Source organism: Thamnophis sirtalis, unplaced genomic scaffold (assembly GCF_051295495.1).
Source record: "Thamnophis sirtalis isolate CommonGarterSnake01/CBP01778 unplaced genomic scaffold, rThaSir2_p1.2 scaffold_3, whole genome shotgun sequence".
Lineage (NCBI taxonomy): Eukaryota > Metazoa > Chordata > Lepidosauria > Squamata > Natricidae > Thamnophis > Thamnophis sirtalis.
This window is the reverse complement of record NW_028261383.1, coordinates 152,904,823-152,930,990: the sequence shown is the minus strand read 5'-3', so window position 1 is coordinate 152,930,990 and position 26,168 is coordinate 152,904,823. Positions and strand designations below refer to the sequence as shown.

The window sequence follows — 26,168 nt, the reverse complement described above, 5'->3', positions numbered from 1 at the left end:
AAAATCTAGAGCTAAAATCATGTCTTAGTAACAGATTTAGGTTAAGAATTAGAATACATCTGGAACACCCTTACTTAAAAGTCCGTGGGTTAATTAAAGTAGGTTAATTAACTCTCAAGAATGGTCTTGGCTTGCTTACCTTGGGATTCCTTAACCCCAACATCTGGCAGGTGCCTCCATTGGGAAGAGCTCATCTAGAGCTATTGCTGTACATAAGTAAGACAGTTGCCGAGGAATGAATTTGGCTTTCTGGATAGGAACATTCATTCAAAAACATTCCATTCCTTTTCTCAGCCTTGGCCAACCGAGAAAATTACAGATCTGCTGAGCTCTGCTGCTAACAGGCTAACTCCTATGTGGCCCTTAGCCCCTTTTCCTTGGTCCACACAAGATCAAATGTCCCTCTGCACAAATATGCAATATTGGTGTGACAATTTTCAGCTATTCTGAGGCAGGAGACGTGTGAAAACAGTCAGGCAGCCAATATGTTTTGGCTAAAATAACTTAAAAAACAAAGCAACATCTCCAAAGTCTGTTTCTCAAGCAAAATTCTTGTCCATACCCCTTTGAATCATTTCCTCATTGTACCATGTTTTCCCGAAAATAAGACAGGATCTTATTTTCTTTTGACCCCCGAAATAAGCGCTTGGCCTTATTTTCTGGGAGATCTTATTGTTTTTGAGGTGCAGGAGGTGGCGAGTGTGGTCACCTCATGGCTGATGCTGTGTTGCAATATGTTCGGGAAGGGCTTATTTTGGGAGGAGGGCTTATTTTAGTGCATGCGCTCAAAAGCCCGATTGGGCTTATTATCCGGGGAGGTCTGATTTTAAGGGAAACAGGGTAGATGCAACTGCTCCTAATTACGACAGATAGCCCATAGTCACCCAAACGTTGAACGGTCTTATTGGAAATGAACATGGGCTTCCTAAGGAAGGGAGGGGATTCTCTTGATTGATGTGGCTTCTTCTTCTGATAGGGTAGCTTTCTAGCCCACCCTCCTATCAGGCCCTATGTCTATGGAGATTCTCAATCATCCAGGTCATTGTTGTGACAAAGGGGCTTTTTACAACATGTAGAGACTAGTAGTCCCAAAGGTGCTTTTTCCAAACTTTCTAAAAAGAAAAAAGAAAAAGCAACTTTGGGACTATCCGGCTGTTCAGTCAGAAATCAAGGCTGGCATCGCTCTGCCATGGAAAACAACCATTTCCAATCAAATTTCCTTAAAAAGAAAATGGCAGGGCAATCCGGGTCACTCTGCTACAAGCAGCTTTAGCATAAAATCCCGAAGACTGCACTGTATTTTTCCATCACCATCAGCTATGGAACATGTACCTGGAATCTTGTCTTTTAAAGCAGAGAATGGAGGTGGAAGGCAACATTCACAGAAGGAATGGGAAGGGTGTCTCTAGACATAGACATAGACAAGCTGGTCCTTTAATAAGCTTCAGAAATGCAGCTAAACCCAGAGAGAAGAATGGAATTTGAAAGGAGTGGGATAGGGGCATCCTCCCTCCTTCCCCCCCCTCTCTCTGATTGTTCTGACTTGCTACCTTTATTTGGATAGCAACTGTTTTGTTCCCCCTGTTGTGAGGGCTGTTGTAAAGGTTATTAAATAAGGCTTAGATCTTTGTAATCTAGGAACATCACCAGGGAACACAGCACAAGGAGGCAGCAGGAAGCTCCCCTGGGAAGACTGGTGCTGGATGGGAGCAAAGCTGCCAGCTGGGTGTAATCCCTGTATTCCCAGCTCACCTTTGGGGAAGAAACTTTCACATAGACAACGATAGGAGCCAGAGAGGTTTTGGCCAGCTGAGCTGGGTGATTGATGGTGTCTGCATCCAACACTACCAGTTGCAAGGACTTAGCCAATTCAAAGATCCGCTCAATCTCGCTCTGGACTTCAGCTGTAAAAGCAACAGAAGGACCGTGAGTTGAACATCCTTCTCCCCAAGAGGAAACGCCATTTTCTCAGCTTCCTTCCCTCTGTAAATCTCAGATACAGTTAATCCTTGACTTATGACTACAACTGGGGCTTGAATTTCCATTACTCGGCAACACCGTTGTTATAAGCCAGTCTTGCTGATTTGTGCATTTTTTTTCCACCATGGTTGTTAAGCAATTCACTGCAGTTGTTAAGTGAATATCAGGGTTGTTAAATGAATTTGGCTTCTCCCACTGACTCCGCTTGTCGGAAGCCAGCTGGGAAGATTGCAAATGGTGATCATGTGACTCCGGGACACCACAGCCATTGTAAATACATGCCAGTTGCCAAATTTTAATCATGGGGAAGCTCCAATAATCGTTAAGAGCAAGGATTGATTATAAGTCACTATTTTGAGTGTTGTTGTTATTGTTAACGTTGAACACACGGTGAACAAATGGTTATAAGTCAAGGACAACTTGTATCTCTTGCGTTTCTCACTTCCAATGATCCCCTTCGTCTTCCTCCTCCTGTAGTAAAAGACAAGGCTTTTACTACACACTGGGAAACCATCTTCCCTAGGAGAAGTCCCAAAGAGGGATACCCATTTGCAATCACAAAAGCTGCTATGCTGAGGTAACATGAAACAGAAGCCTCTTCCCTTGGCTTTAATGGGAAATCAGCCCATCAGGATTTGCACTCTGCTTGTTCATTAACCATTCCCTCCCTCCCTCCCTCCCTGGCTCCCATGGGTTCTAGCCTGCTGTCCTGCCAGTCATGATGCCCACTCAGGCAGCATTATTGATCCCGGAGCAGCTACACAGGCAGTGAGTACTCAGCGCCAAGGGGGCTTGGTCAACAGATCTCTGTCCAAAGATTATTCGCTCCCTTGTCCTGTCCTGATGGAATGTTAACCTCTCCCTCTCATGCACATGGCTTCTGTGATGGTTAGAGCTGGTTTTGGGCACCCTTCTAATCTGGGGGGGGGGGTCTCCTTCGTATTCCCCATAGTCACCCGCCTTGTATTTCGGGGCAAAGGGAGAAGGACCCCTCTTGCTTCTTATTCTCTTCCAGTTTGATGATGAACACCACTGCGTGGTGGCGCAATAGTTAGAGTGCAGTACTGCAGGCTACTTCTGCTGACTGCCGGTTGCTAGCAGTTCGGCAGTTCAATCCTCGCTAGCTCAAGGTTGACTCAACCTTCCATCCTTCTGAGGTGGGTAAAATGAAGGCTCAGATTGTTGGGGGCAATAGGCTGACTCTGTAAAACTGCTTAGAGAGGGCTGTAAAGCCCTGTTAAGCAGTATATGTCTAAGTGCTATTGCTAGTGCTAACCCCAGAATCCCAGTTTTTTATTCTACCTTCCCTCGCAGAGACTGAGAGAGGAAGCAGATCTCGCCCATTTCTCTGCCGATAAAACAGCCATGTTCAGCTCTTAAGCCATTTGGATCCACCTGGTCAGAATAAGAACTTTGTGGCTAAGAATTTGTGTTCAAGTTTGCTTTCTTTTCTGTCGACCCTTCCCATCGTTTCCCGCCTCTCCTTTTGTGAAAAATTGACTTTACGATCAGGATTGTCAGGAACTTAAATTCCCATTTAAAACTAATATCAGATGAATCTAATGAATATCTCTGAGTCACACAGAAAGGTTAAAGGCACATAATAGGAATTTTTAATCACTTACCAATTCTGAGGTAAAAGCTGATTAAAGTATGGGACATGGCTCATAAATTTATTTTGACTAATATGATAATATTATCTGGGAGAGGCAGATAGGATTACCAATAAGACACTTTATGATGGAGGCCTGTTGCTGACCATTTGCCAAATTCCATTACTGGTGCTGCTGCTTCCTAGTAGCTCACAATTGCAACTTTAAAGGTTATAAATTAAACCCAATCAAAATTCCTCGTTAAACAAGTCAGTTAAGAATTTACAATCAATTTGAACTGATTCCAAGACAGAGGCCACTCACCAAATGGGCAGAAATTATAAAACGATGAGTGAGTGAGTTCACACATCAGACTAGGTTATAATGTGGTTTATTTGGGCTAGGCCTAATGTGATATCTAAATCTGGGAACTGTTGTTAATTGCTTAGCGCATTGAATGAATTTTATTTATTCAACAATTTATTTATTCAATACATTCATGTTTAGCAAATCCAGTCTTCATGTGCCTTTGTGGAGAAGGAGCCTATCAGGAAGAGGACAGGTAGCATTTATATGAACTCACTTATCAACTTGGACAAGAAAGGTTGTAAGCTAAAGCTCTTTTAAAAACTGTCTTGCTTAGCTTTTGAGCTCAATTGTGGTCGTAGGTCAAGGACTACCTGTTTTAAAAGGGATAACTCTAAACCAAGGATCTGCAATCTGCGGCTCCGGAGCCAGATGTGGCTCTTTCATCCTTCTGCTGCGGCTCTCTGTCGCTCAAAATATGAGTCACAACTGCCAATGTGCGATACCCGCTGGCACGCAATTTATTGAGGTTTTCAACCCATTTTTCCCCGTTCAGTTCAAAATGTTTTTGTTGCACGCAGAAATAAAAAATCGTTTTCTTTGTAGCAGTTCGTTGATTCCATAAATGCAACACATTATAGTTCTTTTATACATGGCATAAAGGAAAAAAAATATAAGCAGTGCTATCTTTATTTTAGATGTCAAAAGGGTTTTGTGGCTCCCGGTGTTTTCTTTTCTGTGGGAGACTGGTTGAAATGGCTCTTTGAGTGTTTAAGGTTGCCGACCCCTGTTCTAAACCATTCTGGGTTTACACATGGAGTAGCATGTCTGCAGAGATAGTATCTAACAAAGTATAGGAAAAGGCTGAAAACTAACTGTGATCTCTCAGAGTAAAAGCTGCGAAAATTACCCCAGAAGGAAGTCTTCTGGAGGTAGTTCCACAGAAGAACTTTTGGGCAAAGAGTCAGCAGAAGTCACTTTCAGAGAAGGTAACAATGATGTCTTGACCTGCCACCTCTTTCTCAATCAGAAGGAAGATTTAAGCAGAAAATTGAGTTAACTTTCAGGAGCAAAGCTAAAGACAGGAAAGAGCCATTTCAAGTGACAGCCAAGGTTTTTCCTCTCTGATTCTTGAGAACTAACCCAAGTGAAATTAAGGACATTACAACAAACATCTATTTTATTCAGAGAGCTGAATTTAGTTATAGAATTGATGCTTTCCTAAAATAGTTCACAACTGATCAATGAGTTTAATTTTATCTTGAGCCATTTCCATACACCGAGGAAGTGCCAATTGGAGATTCTTGTGCCAACTCACTGCCTCTCCATAGGGCTTCTGGGACCATAGGGGGTGGGGGCGCTTCAGAGGCTGAAATTGTTTGTCTCTTTCTCCAGGGGAAATGCTTTGAGAAACATTTTGCAGTATCTCCTCCTGAGCTCTGAAGGAGAAAGTTTCTTCCTTTTTCTCTTTTTCATTCTGTCTCCTGAGATTTGCCTTCATTCATCTGAAAGGAATCGTGGTTTCTCCTTCTGACCCCTTTCAAGAATGCTTGGGAAAGTGGCTCTGCTGTTTCCCTGCATTTTCTCCTCAGAGGAGTGGGAGGGGGGAACGAACTGAGGAGATGGGGCATTGGATGGAATACCAGTATTTTTCCCCCTTTTCTTTATTGGTCAACAGGAAAAGCCATTTCCCAGCCCCAGAAAGCAGGCAAGGGGATGCACACACGATGGTACAGAATGCAGCAACTGGGAAGAATTGTTTTATAGGAAGTGCCTTCAGTCTACATTTAAAAGATGCTGTCAGGTAAAGCTCAACTCCCTCTGATGATATGGACATATCCTTGGAGTTTCCTTGGCAATAGCAAGGGATGAGTTTGACATTCCTTTTTCTGGGAAGTTTTTCAATTTCCCAGTCTCCATCTACAGCACTGAGATTCTCTGCTGATCTCCCGTCCGAATACTGATCCTCATACTGATGTATTAATACCGATACTAGTACTGATGCACTAACATTGATAATAATGATGATAGTAATACAAAGGACTGCAAACAGAAGTAGAGTAACTATGGCAAAAGAAAAGAAAAGTAGTACCAATAATACAGGTAGTCCTCGACTTACCACAGTTCAGCTAATGACAATTCAAAGTTACAACGGCACTGAAAAAAGTGACTTATGACCATTTTTCACACTTATGACCTTTGCAGCATCCTCATGGTCACATGATCAAAATTCAGATACATGGCAACTAGTTTGAATTTATGATTGTTGCAGAGCCTGGGGGCTCATGTGATCACCTTTTGTGATTCGCTTATCAACTGTGTCAAGAAATGTCGTAAAATGGAGCAAAATACACTTAACAGCTATCTCCCTTAACAACAGAAATGTTGGAGTCTATTGCGGTCATAATTTGAGGACTACCTGTAATAATAGTGCAATCCCAAAATAACTGGAGCACCACTTGAATACAAATTAATCACCAGTCAATTGCAAAAGGCACCATTACTCAGAACAGCTTACAGCCTGCCACAGTATCTGTAACATCATCAAACATCCATATCTGCCTATCCCAGGTCCTTGGAAAGGACTCGATAGGCAGACCAAAATGCCAAATCTAGTCTGAACATCTGGCTGGCTTTGCAAAGAATCCTAATGCTAAATATAGTTTCTGAACCAAGAAAGATCAGCCAGATGTTGCCATCTACCAAGGCTAATGTTACAACCGCGTTTCTCAAATATTTTGGTCACCGGAACCCTTTCCATTCTTAAAACCTATTGAGGACCCTAAAGAACTTTGATTTGTGTCGGTTATATGTATCAATATTTACTGTGTTAGAAATTAAAATTGGGAAAGTTTAAAATATTTATTGATTTAAGTTTGTGGACTCCATAAAAAGATCTGCACTTAGAGAACTACTGCCTGAAAATAATATCATTTGTTGATTCTAAAAAATAGGCTTATCTTTTAAGTAATTATTGGAATCAACACACACACACAATACACACCCCTAAAAACTTTCCACTTATTAATTTTTCCAAAACTGGTAAAATAGCAAGAGATAACCAACCAATTTTTCATAAACAACTAATTTGCAATTTAGGGATTACAGTACTATAAATGGTGGCCCATATAATACAATGATTGTGAGGTTACAGCAAAACAAACATGCTAAAACTTTTTGAATGCAGAATATTCATACAAAGGCAGGTTACTTTATCCCAGCAAGCAGCTCAACTAGGCAAAGTGCTGAAACAACTCATAAATTTTCAGCCCCTGGCTTAAGGGATATTGTTGGATATTTCCAGAGGTTGATTTTGCGCGTATTTCAGAGTTACCGTATTTTTCGCTCCAAAAGACACACTCCCCCCCCCCTCCAAAAAAAATGTGCATGGAAATCTTATGCATCTTATGGAGCAAATATGATGAATAGCAGCCGGGCTGCCACAGCGGGGTCCTTTTACAGTGCTGAACCCCGCCTCTTCTGTCTCTTTTCCGCAGTCAGTAGGCAGAGCTGGCACATGAGAGGACATCTATCCGTGGTCCTCTCAGGCTTTGCCTCCTGCCCTCATACATCCTGCTCCATATTTGGCACTTCATATTCACAGTGAGACGTCGCTCCATATTCTTTTTTTCCCTTGTTTTCCTCCTCTAAACCTACCTGCATCTTATGGTCAGGTGTGTCTTATAGTGCAAAAAATACCCAGTAGGACTTATTTTTGAATAAGCATGCATAGACGGCTTTGTTGATGGAATTTGGGAGTATCACTGTTCTTGAGTCAGTGCTTGGGGAAATGCATAGAAAGTACTTTCGAAATACTACAGTCTGCACTGATGGAACATAAAAGGAATATAAATACAATGTGTTGACCACAGCAGAAAATTGAGAAATTTGAGGTAGGAAGTATATTCAAGGAGAATGATTAGACAGCTGTTTAAGAGAGATCAGGTGAGGTTATCTGATCCTTGTTTGCTACACAATGTCAAATGAAAGTAAAATTTCTACAATTTCCCAACTTTTCTGACTCGTAGCCATGTCGCTGCCTTCTATTTCATCCAGTGGAAATTCATGCCCTTATGTTGGGGAAGGATAACCATTTTATAACTAAAAGTTTGCATACTTTCCCCTCCAGTTTAGAAGAGCTACAGAAGATATAGCAGTGGAGCCATCAGGAAAGAGGAGGGAAAAGCTATTATAAGCCTATTGATCTCTTCTCCTGTTTCAAACTTAAGCTAAAAATCCCATCAATATAATTTTGCAGTTTAGGTGCGCCCTCAAAAGAGCTGCATTTGGCCTATAGGTCTATGGGCTGCTCACACCCACCACATTTGAAACTTCATGGATATCAGCAAGAAATATTAGAACAGGTTGTTTGATTCCACGAAGAGGCATGGAGAAATTGCAGGCGTTTTTAGATCACACATACAATTAATAAGCAATAATACTAGTACTGTAACTTGCCTTAATCTGGGTTAGTAACTGCATCTTTAAAAAAGTATTAGTGTCTACAAATATTTTATTCCCTTACTATGACATCTGAGTCATTCACTAGGGCCGTGGTATATATCCCCATTTATCCTCCAGATAGGTTTTCCATTAATCTTTCACTTTACCCACAAATTGCTTTTAAAGTAGTTCTTTTGGGTGCATTTCTAAGGTCATGCGCTTCAAAAGCTAAAAGCTATTTCCAATGTGCAAAATTCATATTTTTTTAAAATGAATTATTACCAATTTTAAACTTAATTTCTGCACAGATCACCATGCCAAGAGAGGACAAATAGTCTTTACAGTTACAAAAACACTGCAGCAATTTGAACTTCAACTGCAGTGCCCCAGGTTGTAAAATATGTGACTTGTGCAACACTACTTCACCTATAGCAATAGCAATAGCAGTAGACTTATATACCGCTTCATAGGGCTTTCAGCCCTCTCTAAGCGGTTTACAGAGAGTCAGCATATTGCCCCCAACAATCTGGGTCCTCATTTTACCCACCTCGGAAGGATGGAAGGCTGAGTCAACCCTGAGCCGGTGAGATTTGAACCGCTGAACTGCTGATCTAGCAGTAGCCTGCAGTGCTGCATTTAACCACTGCGCCACCTCGGCTCTATATTTTGCTTGCTATGTATTAGCATGGGCCTCATCCTCGTTTTCATCATAACAAATGCAACGCAATATTATTACTTGCAGCTCCTGTATTTTGCAAAAATACCATCAACAGAGTGCCTCACACAGAGAAGGGTCTCCACAGTATATATGTACTGGGGTATGCGTGAGTAATGTTGCTAAAATATTAATGGCTAGCACATGCTAATATTTACATGAGGGTTCTTGTCAATAGCGAACAATTCTTGCTGAACTGGTAAGTTTTCATGAATAGAGGCAGCTTTGAGATTTATTTTATTTAGAATAGTAGCAGAGTAGGAAAAAATTGCACAATTCAAAAGCTCAAATGACATTGTCATTCCCCACAACCACAGTGTTAAATGCATGGCTCATTGTTTAAAATTAGGTGTTACAATGTCATTTGGTCTTAAACCCCTACTGATGATTCAAATTACAATATTTTAGTATTGGCCTTGCCCCTGAATCTTCCCTCCCTCCTCTTCCTCTATTTATACTCATTTAGCCATACCCCCCATTTCCTCCCACTCATGCCTATTTTGGTCTATGTGCCTTTAAACTCCAATAAATAAACTTTACATTGGAGACGATATGAAATGGTTCCTCCATGCCTTTCCTGAAACCTAGGGAAAATGGTTTGTATAAACCATTCAATTGCATAAATGCCTGTGCTGAAATGGCAAGAATGAGATGGGAAATATCATTTTAGGAATAGTTGCCTGAGCAACAAGAGATATACGAAAGGAGAAGAAGAGAAGGACAGGTCTCTGCCCAGGAGATTTGAAAGAGTCACCCTGGTTCTGGCACAACTAACCAATGAAATAGTTGCAGCAACAATAAAAATGGGAAAGAGGGATTTTCCTTGCCTTTCAAGGTATGATGCTTATAAAACTAGTTCTGTAGTACTGTTGCTAATTTTTCATAAATACATTGCCACTTTTAAACAGCTTCAGCTTGGAATTTCTTTAATAAGGTCTCAGGTGGATTATGCAACTCTGAAGCTGAACCCAAAAATAATTTAGAAAAGAAGAATGTTGATTGCCTATATTTCTTATAAGATAACATTTTCCAGGTCTATTTCACTGCTGACTCCAGGTTCCAAATCTCTGTACAGTGTTTATAAAGCAATAGTAAGCCCAATTTTAAAAAGATGATGTCGATCCCTGAAGATATCAAGCTTCTAGGTGGCAGAGACACTCGCCAAACTGAGGTTCTTCTGGAAATGAATCAAGGCCTAGACTGACCCCAATTATTTAGGACTCACCGATACTAGACCGTGTTGTAGATCTCTCAATGATGGCCCGTTTCCCAGGATTGTTGAGCACTGAGCGCTTGGCCAGGGACAGATCTGCTGTAACACGGGTGATGGAGATTCTGAAAGATAGGATGGCTCTGCTAAATGCCCTTAGGACAGGGGTGAGGAATAATGGCCCTTTTTTATTTAAAATTTTTATATTTTACAAATATATACCTCCCCCCCCCCAACCCAACTCTCCCGCCCAACCCCCCAGAGCAAATACAGGGTATAAACATTAACATCCATATTCTAAGATAAGCTAACAGACTTTAGCATCATCCCTCACTTGTACTTTAACTCCCCTTTTGTAAAGCTAACTTTAAGCAAATTGTATCCTTCCTTGCTCATTCATTCATAAGCTATCTGGAATTTCTTAGTCCCATATTTATTCTGAATATAATCAATCCATCTTCTCCATTCCAGCTTGTATTTCTCATCTGAATGGTCCTTAAGATATGCTGATATTTTAGCCATCTCTGCTAAATTTGTTACTTTTAAGGTCCATTCTAGAACAGTAGGCAATTCCAGTACTGCGCCACCAATAATCTTGCTGCCGTTGTAAGGTTCAAAATCATATTAGTCTCTATAACTGTACAGTCTGTAATTATACCTAACAGGAATAACTGAGGAGTAAACTTTATCCTCTTTTTAAGAATATTTTGCATAATCCACCATATTTTTATCCAGAATGCTTTAACCTTTTTACAAGTCCACCATATATGGTAATACGTAGCATCAACACACTCACATCTCCAGCATTTAGATTGTAAATTTGGATACATACAAGCCAATTTTGTAGGATCTAAGTGCCTCATATAAAACATCTTATAGAAGTTCTCTCTCAGGTTTTGGGCTTGCGTAAATTTTACGTTCCTTACCCATATCTTTTCCCATGTATCCATCGTTATTGGTGGCACTTTCTTGAAGACTTGTGGAGGTCAACTCCTAGAATGGCTGGCTCAGGAATTCTGGGAGTTGAAGTCCACGGGTCAGAAAGGGGCCATAGTTCCGCACCTCAGCCTTAGGAGATGGTGGGCGGGAGGTTAGAGTGACGGGAGAGAAAGTGTTTGGGTTTTTTTTTTAATGCCTCACCTGCCATCAAATCTGTGCTTCAAGAAATCAAAAAGAGCTTTCTGCATCATGTCTGTCACCTGGAGGAAAGAGAAGGACAGGTGAATTGGGAGGTGAGCGAAGACACTAATTAGCTTAAAACCACAGCCAGTTCTACAGTGTTGGGTTCCGGATACCGTTGCAACCAGTACGGTGCAACGGGGCCAGGCGGCCACCACATGAACGCGCACAGCACGCACGCAGTGCATGCATGCGTACTTACCGCCCGCGATGCTCTGCAATGCCTCTGCAATGCAGCTGCTCCGCCAGCTGCTTGGTGGAGCGTCACGCAGGGGCCATACGCTCTGTGCATGTGCGCGTATGACCCGAACAGCTCAAATACAGGTAAGGAGCGCAGGCGGGCGGGTGGGCCCTCCAGAGCACCATACCGGAACGGTACCTGGTGCTCCCAGCAGGCACCGGTACGCTTGTACCGGGGTGTACCGGTCGTAACCCACCACTGCAATACTAGGACATCTGATGTGGGTTTAGGACAGAACATAGGAGTGAATTTCATCCCCTTGCCATCCCCATACCTCGTATCCTTTCAGTGAGGGACCCACCAGCACCACTGGCCGCATGGAAGGAACCACGTCATATGGAGGGATGTGCTCTGTCTGTAAAAAAGACAATGTGTCACAGGAAGTGGCTTCCCCCCTATTCTGCAGCTAAATGTCTGCTGCCAATCATAAGGAGAAAAAGGGGAAGTGGTAAAGGTAGAGAGGGGTTTCTTCCAGCCTCACATTTCACCAAATACTTTACACATATGGCTCAAACATCAGCATCACTTCCACCTCCCCCCGGGATCCATTTCGTTTTCCTTTTGCTACAATATCACACCCCAGTTGGGGTGCTTCAGGTTCTCTGTAAGATAAATAGACTCCAGCCCCAATCTGCCTTTTGAAAGTCCTGTGATACAGGAAACCCCACCATTCCTGAACTGTTATTTTGACTCCAGGAAGCTGGGCTCTCAGATTTATCCTAGCATCCAACCTGCTCAAATGTGACGTTAGACAAGACAGCCTCAGAAGTCACCCTTCCTTTTTCTTGGGAGTTGTCTGGAGGAGAAAGGGAGTAGCATCCAAGAAAGGAACCCCAGCATTAAGGCCTTACCTGCTTTTGCTTCTGCTTAGCTTGTTAGAAGAGAGAAAAAAGAGATGTGGGGTTGTCAACAATCATGAACTAGCAAGAGAAAAGCTTTGTGAAGGACCAGAGTTCTGTAGGGATGGAGATTTGATCTCCTGGAATTGCAACAGGACAAGGAAGCTTCTCCCAGAAAATGCTTGACATTATTTCCCAAAGGCAGCAGGACATGTACACACACCTACAGGTAGTCCTTGACTTACAACCACAATTGAGCCCCAAATTTCTGTTGTTAAGCGAGACATTTGTTAAGTGCGTTTTGCTCCATTTTACGACTTTTCTTGCCAAGATTGTTAAGTGAATCACTGCAGGTTTTTAAAATTAGTAATGTGGTTGTTAAGTGAAACTGACATCCCCAGTGACTTTGCTTGTCAGACATTTGCAAAAGGTGATTTTCATGACTCTGGGAAACTGCAACCATCATAAATATGAACCACTTGCCAAGCACCTGAACTTTGATCATGCGACCATGAGGATGTTGCAATGGTCATAAGCATGAAAAATGGTCATAGGTCTCTTTTTTCAATGCTCTTGTAACTTTGAATGAACACTAAATGAACTATTGTAAATCAAGGACTATCTGTATTCAACCTACAGGATTGGAAGTCATTGTTTGCACTTACAACTTCACTGAAAATGCTATTTGTGAGACAAGCCAAGGTAAGCAAAATCTAATGACTAAGATATCCCTTTTTCTACACTATTTAAATTAGCTGCTAGCGGATTTTGGTTTTGTTTTTTTCCTGCTAATTATGGGAAAAGGCTCTTAGCTACTGAAGATTTCATTTAACATCTGCCTTACTCCTAAAAGGTGTTACCAACTTCACGCCACACATTTCTTGCTGAGAATCCAGGCAACATTCATCTCACATCTAGTGAACCCTCCTTCCTTTAGTAGCTGTTCCCTCTTTTTTCATCACCACCCCATTTCCCATGCACAGGTGAAACATGCAAGGTGGAAAAAAGGTTTAAAAAAATGCAAAAAAAAAAAAAACCAGCAGAAGTTAATTCTCCTTATGTCTTTACCTAATGACGGGGGAGGCGATCGCCTGTTGCTGGCAGCAGGATTCCCAGATTGCCTAATGTAGGAGAGGAAAGCAAATATATGGTAAGACCCTAGGATTGTGTTGTGTGTTTACAGATTCAGAATCCATCGACTGTAATATGACACATCTCCCCCCACAGATCCATTTTATTAATAAATATTGACATGACTGTTGACCTTCCAAATTATTATTTTCCATTGAAGTTACCCTTAAAAGAAGCATCAAAGTAACTTAAAATTTGCACACACATAGAATTCTATACATTGGAAGCTCAGTTGGTTAGCCAAGAGCTTTAGTGTGGGAAGGCACATGACCTACTCCCAAATTTATGACCAGAGACACTTTTTATATCTTCTTCTGTTGTCGGAATTAAACGCTCTATATACTTCTCCCATCTCACCTGGCTTTCTGCTCCTGTTTCAGCCGTATGGCCTCCAGCCTCTGTGGGCTGGGGATGAAGGCGATGTCTCCCCCCTCCTTCACTAGCCGCCCGATCCACCAGTCATTGCTGTATTTCTGAGGAAAATATCACAGGAAAAGCCATAAGCTTGATCTCCAATTTAATCTCCACTTCACTGTTATGCAGATAAGCTAGACCCATGATTGCGACCTATGGCACGCGGGCCACAGGTGGCACGTGCAGCCATATCTGCTGGCACATGAGTCATCAGCTCCAGCATGCATGCTGATTTTTGACCTTCCGGAGGACCAGGGGACACCGTTTTTGCCCTCCCCAGCCTTCAGGAAAGCCTCCTGAGCCTGGGGATGGTGAAAAACAGGCCCAACGGGCCCCCAGAGGAAATACCAAGATCAGCTTGGAGGCAAGCAGTGCGTTGTGTGGTGGAGAGAGTGTGTGTGTGTGTGGGGGCGTGCTTTACATTACGGGTGTGAGCACGCACACGCACTATCGCGTGCCCTCACATTTTTGGCACCCAACAACAAAAAGGTTCACCATCACTGAGCTAGACTAATGTTTTTAACCTATATAGCTTCCAAATGTGTGGGCTTAACAACACAACCATTGTGGAAAATTCAAGGGATTGAAGGTCCCCCCACCCCCCAAGGCATTGTATCAGGGGTGGGTTCCTGCCAGTTCTAACCTCTTCTATAGAAGAGGTTCCACAAATCTACAGTGCCGTTTAGAATCGGTTCCAGCTTCCTTCCCCTCCCCCTCTGCACCACGCTTGCACCGCCCGCCGCTCACTGATTGGCTGGCTCACCAATCGCCCCGCCCGCCTCTAAGAGTCCTGTCTAAACCTTAAAGTCTTAAAGCTGTCAAGTTTGAACACCCCTGGTTTGTTTTTTTAAGAGTTAGGGGGTGCAAGGGTCTTGTAACTTGACAGCTTTAAGACTTGCGTGCTTCAAATGCCAGTTTCTGAGCCAACATTTTGGTTGCTAAGCAAGAGCATTGTTAAGTGAGTTTCACCACATTTTAAAGGGGGCCACACCAACCCAATCACATGACTGCCAAGCCACTCCCACTCGGTCACATGGCTGGCAAGCCACTCCCACCCGTCACATGGCCAGCAAGCCACTCCCACAAAGCAGGCCACACCTACAGAAGAGATTCTAAAAAAATTTGAAACCCACCACTGCATTGTATGTAAAATTTTAGGTATACTTCAAGGTGCTGGTTATCACCTTTAAATAGCAAAAGCACTTAGATTTAGATACCACCCCATAGTGCTTCATAGGACTCTCTGTTTGGTTTATGGAGTCAGTGTATTGCCCCCCAACAATCTGGATCCTCATTTTACTGACTTTTGGAAGGATAGACGGCTGAGTCATCCTTGAGCAAGTCAGGATTGAACTAGCGTCTGTGGGCAGAGTTTGCCTGCAATACTGCATTCCTAAGCAATGCACCACCACAGTTCCGGCCAGGTTATTTGAAGCAACACCTCTCCCCATTACCTCTTCCCATCAGGACAGGAAGGTGAGGCATGTTGTGGGTCACATCGATTAGGAATTGTGATCTGGTGGGACCACAAAAAAAAGGGCCTTCTTGGTGATGGCCCCTTCTTTATGGAACTTCATTGTCCCTCAGGTGCAGTTGGGCCAGCAATCCTGCTGTTTTTCTGAAAGGCCCTAAAGACATGGCTTTGTCAGCAGCCCTAACAACTACAAATGGAAACAGAGTTAATCTGATTGTATTGTGGTTGCCATGCGGAGTGGGGGAGTGATTTTTTAATGGTTTTATTATATGATGGATTTTTAAAAAAAATTAAATGTTGTAAGTCACTCAGAGCCATCTTACACATAGCAATAGCAATAGCAGTTAGACTTATATACCGCTTCATAGGGCTTTCAGCCCTCTCTAAGCGGTTTACAGAGTCAGCATATTGCCCCCAACAACAATCCGGGTCCTCATTTTACCCACCTCGGAAGGATGGAAGGCTGAGTCAACCTTGAGCCGGTGAGATTTGAACAGCCGAACTGCAGAACTGCAGTCAGCTGAAGTAGCCTGCAGTGCTGCATTTAACCTCTGCGCCACCTCGGCTCTTCTCATTTGGTTGCTATATAAATTTGTTTAATTAAAAAATAAATAAATTGCCAATGTTGGGAAACACTGGGCTAAAATCATGAATCACACACAATCATAATGTGATTTATTTTATTTGGGCCTTTGTGGTTTGTAGAGCATGGTTTAAGGTTTAGCTTGATGTGTTAACCTTTCTCTTGGCTAAGAAAGTCATGTGCAAGTCAGATAGTGAACTCAGCTTTTCGGTTAAAGAAGAAAAAAGAGGGGATAGGGTCTGTCTGCCCACATATATCCCTGTCTTGTCTTCTAAAGCTATTCGGATCAGAGCAGAACTTCGAAAGTGCTCCCCCCCCCCTAATTATATATTTTTAGTATGAGTACTAATACATTAAACATAGCATTTGGTGGGTAGCCATTATAGCTAAGCATCTGTTCCCCTAATACTGGGAAGCTACATCCCTGGAATGAAAATTGTTTTAAAATTAAACAGTTGATCTTCTGGATACAGAAACCAAGGAATGAGATGCTAGGCCTAAATTAAACTATACCCAATTTACATTTTTAGGGCTCTTAAAAGCCTGACTTTTATTTCTTCTCTTTCCCCCACTTCCCTTTCATTAAAAAAAAAGTTTTGTTTGTGTATGTGTTTTTTTTTTACAAACATATCAATGTGTGAACAGTGTGGCACCTGGGTGTCATGCCTTCTAATTCTCTTTCCTGAATAACTAACTGATTTCCCCAAGAATAAGACCTCACTGGATAATAAGCCCAGTCGGGCTTTTGAGCGCATGTGGTAAAATAAGCCCCCCCAAAATAAGCCCTCCCCAAAAATATTGCCACACAGCAGCAGCCATGAGATGACTACACTTGTCGCATCCTGCACCTCAAAAATAATAAAGACCTCCCCGAAAATAAGGCCAAGCGCTTATTTCGGGGGTCAAAAGAAAATAAGACCCTGTCTTATTTTTGGGGAAACACATTACTTTTTCCTCCTCCTCTTCCTCAACCTGTATTGGATTTGGATGAAATAACCAGTTAAATAGGGAATTGTTTAACAAGCAGTCAGCCCCAGGCCTGCTGGCAGTCAAAAAAAGCCACTATGACTTGTTTCTTCCAGAAAATCTTTGCAAAGTTAATAGCAAGAACTGATCTTCTCCCTGGTATGATAATGGAATGGAAGATGTATTGCTGTTATTGGAGTGGAGTTATTATTATACTTTCTTTTATTCTTTTCCTATCATTATTGCAATCAAACAGAAGCCTTTTTAAAACTGAGCAGCACATAAATTACAGAAATACATATGTTCACATTTATAACTTATTTATAACCACAATTGGGACCAGAATTTCCAGAAACTGACGAGCAAATATTGCAAACTGTAGTCATTTGACTGTGGGGTGCTGCAACCCATCATAAATGTAAAACAGTTGCCAAGCTCCCAAAATACATACCTTTTTCCATCTATCTCTCTCTGACATTTTATGACAGCCAGAAATGCCTTATAGGTTGTATAGTACCCTTTGCAAGGCCATCATCATTCCAACAGTTGTAAATCAAGCACTACCTGAACTTTAATTAAGATTTTGAAATCATGTTACATATTGCAACCCAATCCATACTTCCTAGGCCAGTGTTTCTCAACCTTAGCAACTTTTAAGTTATCTGGACCAACTCCCAGAATTCCCCAGCCAGCTTGCTTATGGAATCCATCCAAGCTTTCTAGCACTTGAAGGCCACACATCTCAAAATTGCCAAGGTTGAGAAACAATTCTAGGCTTTTCAAAAATAAAGTGAGTCAGCTCCTGGGATCTCCATCAATACATCTATGTTGTTTTCTTGGCAATAATATACAAGTACTTCAACTTTGTCTATTTCTGGGTTGTATAATTTCGCTACCTAACCTGGACATCCACAGGGAAGATTGGCATATGGAGAAGAATGAGGAAAGTCTTCTGCAGTGTCACAACATAAGATCCACCTCTTATGTACATGTATAGATACATGCACACCCGTATTAGATGAGTTGTCCTTGCATCACAACAGCATAATGCAGCTTTCATCCTTCTGGTGAAAGTTTGAGATCCTGTGGACAGTTTTGCTTGGAGCCTTAGGAGTCTCCTATCTAAATGCCCATTTCAATTTGAAAAACTAAACTCCATTTCTATATGGGAGGTTTGAGAACATTTTTTGAGAAGCAACTTTCAAATTGGAATTCTGGGAGTTGAAGTCCACGCTCTAAAAGCTGCCAAAGTTGAGAAACACTGGTCTAAACTCACCACACTGTACAGATAGTCTTCAACTTACAACAATTCGTTTAGTGACCATTCAAAGTTACAATAACCCTGAAAAAAGGGGACTTGCAACTAGTTCTCGCACTTATGCCCGTTGCAACATCCGCACAATTACATGATTAAAACACAGGTGCTTGGCACCAGCTTATATTTACAATGGTTGTAGCATCCCGGAATTATGTAATCACTATTTCCAACCTTCCCAGTTGACTTCTGACAAGCAAAGTCAAAGGGGGAAGCCAGACTAGCTAAACAACTGAATGATTCACTTAGCAGTGATTTGCTTAACAACTATGGCAAAAACAGTTATAAAATCAAGTATGTGACTCACTTAACAACTGCCTTGCTTAGAACAGAAATTCTGGTCTCAATTGTCGTCATAAATCGAGGACTACCCGTAAACCATCCCTTTTCTACTCCTACCCCTCGCAGCAGCAATCTCTCATAAATCCAAATGCAGGTTGCTATCCAGTGCCCACCTCTTTAATATGCAAGAAGTCTTTGGCTTCAAAGTTGATGGCAGATCCCTGCACAGGACATTCTTCATCCAATGCGCCACAGTAGCTGACATTAGTACGGACAGCAAATGCAACTGGTTTGTTCTGAGGAGCAGAAGAAATCAAAGATGAATGATCGGTGCCAGTCACTCCCAATCTAAAATAACATCTTAGATAAAATGTCTGTCCTCTTCTTTCCCCTTTGGAACGAACTACCCTCAGAAATCCGGACCTCACCCACTCTCATGGCCTTCAGAAAAGCTGCCAAGACCTGGCTATTCCGGCAGGCCTGGGGCTGTTGACCTCATTGCTGAGGTCCAGCCCCGACCGGAATGAATGTATTTGTGTTGCTTTTAACCTGTCTATTTTTATTTCTTATTTTCTTTTATTATTTTCTTTCCCTCGCTGTAAGCCGCCCGGAGTCCTCCAGGATTGGGCGGCCTATAAATAAAATTAGACTTGAAACTTGAAACTCCTATTTCTGTCACCTTGATTTGCTCAAAGAACACCCAAGAACAGTTATAGCAGGGGTGTCAAACCCAATTTCATTGAGAGCTGCATCAGGGTTGTGTTTGGCCTTGAGCGGCTGGGCTGGGCGTGGCCAGCTTGATGCCACTCATGTTGGGGGTGCCTGTGGTAGCCCGAACGCTCTGCTAGTGAAAATGGACTCCCAATCTCAGTTTTTGGCTGCAGCAGCCTCCTGCAACCCTCTGCCAGCAACAACAGAGCTCAGGAGGGCTGAGGGCAGCCCTCGCAAGCTGTTTTCAGCTGCAGCGGGCTCCTGCAACCCTCTGCTAGCAAAAAAGGAGCTTGGGAGGCCTCTCAAGTTCCGTTTTTGGCTATGATGGGCTCCTGCAACCCTCTGCCAGTGATGAAAACAGAGCTCCATTTTCACTGGGAGAGGTACCGCGGGCCGGTCCTTCACTGTTTCCAGGACAGCTCTGCGGGACAGATCTAAGCACCCCGCAGGCTGGATCCAGCCCCCGGGCTTTGAGTTTGACATCCCTGAGTTATAGAGATTCACAAACAGGAAAGCTGGACCATGCCTTCCAAGGAAGGCACCACTCAGCCTTTGTTGATCCTTTTGGCACAACACTGCTTGGAGATTACCTGCATCTAAGCAGGATTCACTTTTTTGTCACAGAGGCCTAAGCATAGGACTTCTTCTTCTGTTTCCACTGCCTTTCTTTAATGAGATGGGTACATGGATTATATTTTTTCTAATATATTCCTAAAGTGTGGTAAGATAAGTTTCTGGGTTGCCCATCTCTCTGTCACTCCTGGAGGAGCATGTTTCAGCCATTCCAAAACTCCATCATCCTCTTCCTGTCCCCAGACCATACTTTAAACTGCTTTATGTCGATCCTTTCCATTGCAAACAAGCAAACAAACAAGGCAGGGCATATGGAATGCTGGCTGAATGTTGATGGGGGAAAAATAAAAGTGGGAAGAGGAGATGGAATGGATCAATGGAAACCTGAATAGAAAAAGGAAAGCTTTTCCTTTTTAGTATTTTTCCCTCCTAGTAAATGCTGAGGCCTGCAGGGAAGAAAGCTTCAGGTTCCAAAATTCTTCTCCTTCAAGCTTCCTGGTCCTTCACATTTTGCTCCCAACTACAGTTTTGTCATAGTAGTTTGGAAGCTCAGCTGTCACAGAGGGCACTTCACCTAATACTCACAATCTCTAAACCCAGCAGGCATTAGAAATGAAGTTTTCACATTCTCTGATGCCTTTCTAATAATTAAAAAGGCAAATGTTGAAAGAATTTCCATAGTGCCACCTCCTGGCCATGTGGCATATAGGCACGATGACCAGAAAATTCATCGCTTCTTTTCCCCACCCCTCAACTGTGTCCTGAAAGATGGACAAATCTCACTGGAGATAAACAAAATGAAACTTTATTTCAAGATCTTTTTTTTTTAAAAAAACCCCAAACTTTAAGTACCAAAATGCAAACCTTCCATATAAAAGAACATAAACACAGAGCTGCCCAGATCTCAGTAATACTTGCAAAGTAGTTAAAGAAGCATTCAAATGAAAATGCAAACATTCGCAGATCCTATGTTGCCACTGGCCTACCACATATGAATAACTCTATAAAAATATGTAAAACCTCATGATAAGATTTATAATTATTACTAAAAACCACAAAAATATTCTAAAGAAAACATATTTTCATGTACATAGTTTGAAATATGAAAGAAATTGAAATTCAACAACTGGTGCACCAAATTAAAGAAAATAAGATCTAGCACAACATACTAAAGAGAAACAACAACAACAACAACAATAATAATAGCTATTACTTTGTTACAGGTAAAGGTAAGATAAAGGTTCCCCTCGCACATATGTGTCCGACTTTAGGGGGCGGTGTTCATCTCCGTTTCAAAGCTGAAGAGTCAGCGCTATCCGAAGACGTCTCTGTGGTCATGTGGCTGGCATGACTAAATGCCGAGGGCGCACAGAACGTTGCTACCTTCCCACCAAAGGTGGTTCCTATTTTTCTACTTGCATTTATAACGTGTTTTCGAACTGCTAGGTTGGCAGAAAAGGATGGTGCCTTTTTGGGGGCTGCATAAGTAACTTCAGAGAGATCAGTATTAGTAGTTGCTTTTTTCCTCTCCTCCTCAACTCTGTGGAGTAATTCAGATTTTGTTCCAAAAATGAGTATAAATATAGCACCTTTCATTTCTGCAATCCTACAACTTCTCTTCATAGTTGTCACATAATCTCACAGCTCTACTGCTTATGATATTTTTCTTTTAATCAAATTGTAATTCAGATTCATTAGGGCTACCAGGAATTAATCTGTGCAAACAGCAGCTTTTCGCATTGCCAAAAACATTCTACTCTGTAGCTGTTACAACTTCCTCTGTTTAGCTGATCCACTGTGGCTTGAAGGAAAAATAAGGCAGAAAGAGTGGGAAAACAGAGAAAGATGACAAGTGTTTTAACCAGCTGGGGAATTCCGTAATTGAAGCAGAGCAATTGAACAATAAAAAAACTGGACTGCAGTATACTAACCTGCACTGTTACAGGGGCAATCATTTTTACCTGATGCAACCCTCTATCTAACCTGAGAAAAACCAAGATTATGCCCACTCCATCCAATACCTTGGCTTTTTCAAGCTGCTGCTGGGCCTGGTTCTCCACTTCGCGCTTCACCCCTTCACGTTCCTCTTCTAGCGACACGTCGGAATCCAACGATGGGCGGCTAGTGTAGGAATCAGCAGAGCCCTGGAGCAAATGCAAGAAATATATATATATACACACAGACATTATTTATTTCTTTATTTATTTGTTATTTATTTATTTATTTATATATTAAGAGCTGTGGTGGCGCAGTGGTTAGAATGCAGGATTGCAGGTTAATTCTGTTGACTGCCAGGAGTTCAATCCCGAATAGCTCAAAGTTAACTCAGCCTACCATCCTTCTGAGGTTAGCAAAATGAGGAGCCAGATTTTTGGGCGCAATATGCCGACTTTTTACAGTCCTCTTAAGAGAGGACTGAAAAAAAAAGCAGTACATAAATCTAAGTGGTATTGCTATTCTGGGGACTGAAGATTAGAATTCACACTGGCTGTTTGGGCTCTCTACCTGTTAGCCCAGACAAGAAGAACAACCAGAAGCGCTAGCTCTGTCTTTATTGTAAGGTTACATCAACAGAATATTGCAAGACTAAAGGTATTTCCCCCCCCCCTTCTTTCCTTTTACTCTCTGGAAAACGAGAGAGAAATGTTTCCTATACTGTGCCTCATTCTCTATTTTTCATACTAGGTTGTTCAGTCTGTGCCTCTCCGTCCTATCACCCCAAGTTATTCCCACATACCATTACACTATTCGGTAACACAGCTGGAGTGGAGATCTCAGCTACGGAGATATTTTACACTTTGAAATTAGTCTCAAACCTGCATTACTAACTACAAGAACCAAGGCAGTGGTGGGATTCAGCCAGTTCGCACCTATTCGTGAGAACCGCTTGTTAACTTTCTAAGCAGTTCAGAGAACTGGTTGTTGGAAGAAATCTAATTTTGTTTTGTTTTTTCACTTTTCAGGGCTAATTCTATAAGGAAGGCAGGAAGGAAACATTCTGGTGTTGTTTCTAATCTTTATTGCCCTGCTTATGGAAACTGCCTCTCCGGTTAACCCTTCTTACATTGTAACAGCTAAGGAGAAGCGCCCATCAACGTGAGTGACGTTGAGTTGGCCATGCCCACACAGTCACATGACCACTGAGCCCCACCTACCCAGCTGGTCATTAGGGCAGAGAACCGGTTGTTTAAATTATCTGAATCCCACCACTGAACCAAGGGTCTTAGAACAATCACGTGTAAGCTACATCCCCACTGTGATTTGTGCCGCAGTTCCTAATGTCAAATCTTAGAGGCTACTGGATACATGAAGGATTTGGGTTTTGATTAGGTTATAATATTATGGGGTGGAGTTATGAGGTTACCATTTGTCATTTGAATACCAACAAGTGGTGAAAGTGGTCTATTAAAATGTTGAAATCTGAAATCTCTACATTTAACCAGGACTAGCAAGTGTTTTTCCACAATATATTAAGCTTTCTTAGTTAACTTTGCTTCATTTGTTGTGGGAATTTTTGGGAAATGTTATTTTTGGGAACCCAGCTTATTTCATTAGTTTGTGCTTTGGTATATTGTACGAACGCAGAAAACTGGTTAAGTCAGCAAGAAGGTTAAATGTATATATAAGGTTAAATGTATAAGCCGCCCGGAGTCCTCCGGGATTGGGCGGCCTATAAATCCATTAAATACAATATAGAATGAATGCAGCCATTCCTCAAAGTTTCATTCCCAGATTAAAAAAGATACTTTTGTAAAATTTAAAACAAGCTTCTCTTCATACTAAACATTGTCCAAAAAAAAATCCATCTTCTATAGTATAGAAGCACTGGAGGCCCCTCCTCTGGGATATATTTACAACAGGTAGTCCTTGAGTTACAACAATTCATGACCATTTGAAGTTACAATGGCATTGAAAAAAGTGACTTATGCCCATTTTTCACACTCACAACCGTTGCAGTATCCCTATGGCCATATGAACAAAATTCAGACACTTGGCAATTGACTCATATTTATGACGGTTATGTCAGCCCTCGGGCTGCCATTCAGGAGGGAGCCCGTCCATCGCTACGCCCACTCAGCCATGCTTACATGCCACCAACACTGCCACGGTGATGTTGACTCTCTGATGTTGGCGGAGCCTGTAGCTGCATGTGGCTCTTTAAGGCCTCCCTCACTGCTTTGCAGAGTAACTCTTTTACTCAGGTGCAACTGCCTACTCTGACGTAACTCTTCTGCCTGGATGCGGCTAACCAAGGAGGCTATGATGACACTGAGTGGGGGTGTGGCTGAGGGCGTGGGTCATGGTGATTGGTGATGGTGGTTGGGTGTCATCTGGGTGGAGGTTGGATGCATTCCAGGAACATACACAGGCCAGTAGCGGGGAGCTGGGCCCACAGTTGCCTTCGAGGCTGCCATCCCAACAGCAAAGGGATCCGCTAAGTGGCGACAGAAGTCAACGTTGGCCGCCACAGGTGGTATCTAGTGCCCATCCAGTCTATACTTGGCCAGCTGGAAGTAGAAAAGGCCAGGCTATAGTGGGTGGTCCTTGGGAGCCTCCCTCCTTGAAGATCTCTTTCGATGGTAACCCAGACAAAGTAGCCATTTTCTTAGGTCACGTAATAGAGCATATGGACCGATTCGGCCATTTGTACACTTCACAATGGGCCAGTGATGGCCATTGCGGGGGTCTTGGAGAGGCCACAGATTGGGCCGTGGATCTCTACAGTGAACAGTGCAGAGTTGTGGCATTGTGGTCTCTTTTTGGATGTCCTCCGAGAACGGTTTGAGGATCCGACCTGGGTACAAAGGGTTGAAGGGGAGTTGATGGCATCACGCCAGAAGGTTGGCTGGTTGCTGATTATATATGGGATTTCCAGTTGTTGTCGGGAAAACTAAGAGTCTGGCCAGAGAGACTGTTAGTATATCAGTTTAAGACCGGCTTAGATAGATCAATCCGGCAGGCATGTGTATATTGAACGTGACGGATTACTTATGATGGCAACTGACTCACATTTATGATGTCCTGGGATCCCGTGGTTATCTTTTGCGACCTTCTGACAAGCAGAGTCAATAGGGAAGCCAGATTCACTTAACAACTGTGTTAATCATTTAATAACTGCAGTGATTCACTTAACAACTGTGGCAAGAAAGGTCATAAAATGGGGCAAAATTAATTTAACAACTATCTTGTTTAGCAACAGAAATTTTGGGCTCAATTGTGGTCATAAGTCAAGGGCTACTTCAGTGGTGAGATTCAAATTCTTTTACTACCAGTTCTGTGGGTGCGACTTGGCGGGCGTGGCTTGGTGGGTGTGGCAGGGAAAGGATACTGCAAAATCCCCATTCCTTCCCGATCAGCTGGGACTCGGGAGGCAGAGAATAGATGGGGGTGGGGCCAGTCAGAAGTGGTATTTACTGGTTCTCCAAACTACTCAAACTTTCTGCTACTGGTTCTCCAGAACTGGTCAGAACCTGCTGAATAACCACCTCTGGGCTACTTGTACTATCTTTTCCTATGCTTCCAATGAATATGTTTCCAATCAGGGCTTATGGGTGATATGCCTGCAATGAGACAGCCCTGCCTATTTGATTATTTTGTCCCATTTGTTGCAGGCACCTCCTCAGCCCTCCCTGACCATTCACTCAGACTCAGATTGGCTCTTGGGTGAGAACAGACTGACTCCTACCCTGTAATAAAGCAGTGAGGTGCAACTGATATAGTTATGTTTGTGAAGTGGCTATAATCACACCCATTTGCATTCACATTCATTATGGCTGCCTTGAATGGAAAGCCTGCAATTGTCTCAGATGTCAATACAAACAACACTGAAGGCAAAATAAGACTGAGAAAGGTAGAAATATAAAGTCACGGTAATTTATGTTGTGGTATAACATTGCATACAACCACTGGAATAGTATAGTAATTGCTGCAGCTTTGCTCCTATTTCCAGTGGTGGGATTCCACTGGTTCAGACAGGTATGGGTGAACCAGTAGCTCGCTGGGAGCGAACCGGTTTGCTCTGACTTTCATCTGGGCCCGCCTGCCCATGCACTATACTCACCTATATATTCCCTTTTCTGAAGCCCAGTTGATAGACGCGGCAGAGTGGAATGCCGCGCCTCAGCTGTTTTCCTCTCCAGCAGTAACGCGGAAGGTGATTTCTCTGTAAACTGCACATGCAAAGCACACGCTTAGCAAACTGGTTGTTTAACCA

The 26,168-nt window shown here is 42.5% G+C and overlaps 1 protein-coding gene across 2 annotated transcripts in view; it reads right to left on the bottom strand.

The window, feature by feature from the left end:
- Window positions 1-26,168, bottom strand: part of CACNB3 (calcium voltage-gated channel auxiliary subunit beta 3) — a 45,799-nt gene that overhangs the window by 4,514 nt on the left and 15,117 nt on the right. For both annotated transcript variants that reach the window (XM_087710472.1, XM_087710471.1), the window contains exons 2-10: window positions 21,976-22,098; window positions 18,844-18,966; window positions 13,994-14,109; window positions 13,574-13,626; window positions 12,518-12,537; window positions 11,941-12,021; window positions 11,387-11,445; window positions 10,262-10,371; window positions 1,753-1,904 (exon numbers count right to left, since the gene is read on the bottom strand). In XM_087710472.1, coding sequence (XP_087566598.1) covers window positions 1,753-1,904; window positions 10,262-10,371; window positions 11,387-11,445; window positions 11,941-12,021; window positions 12,518-12,537; window positions 13,574-13,626; window positions 13,994-14,109; window positions 18,844-18,966; window positions 21,976-22,098 — 837 coding nt within the window. The remainder of the gene's footprint in view (window positions 1-1,752; window positions 1,905-10,261; window positions 10,372-11,386; window positions 11,446-11,940; window positions 12,022-12,517; window positions 12,538-13,573; window positions 13,627-13,993; window positions 14,110-18,843; window positions 18,967-21,975; window positions 22,099-26,168) is intronic.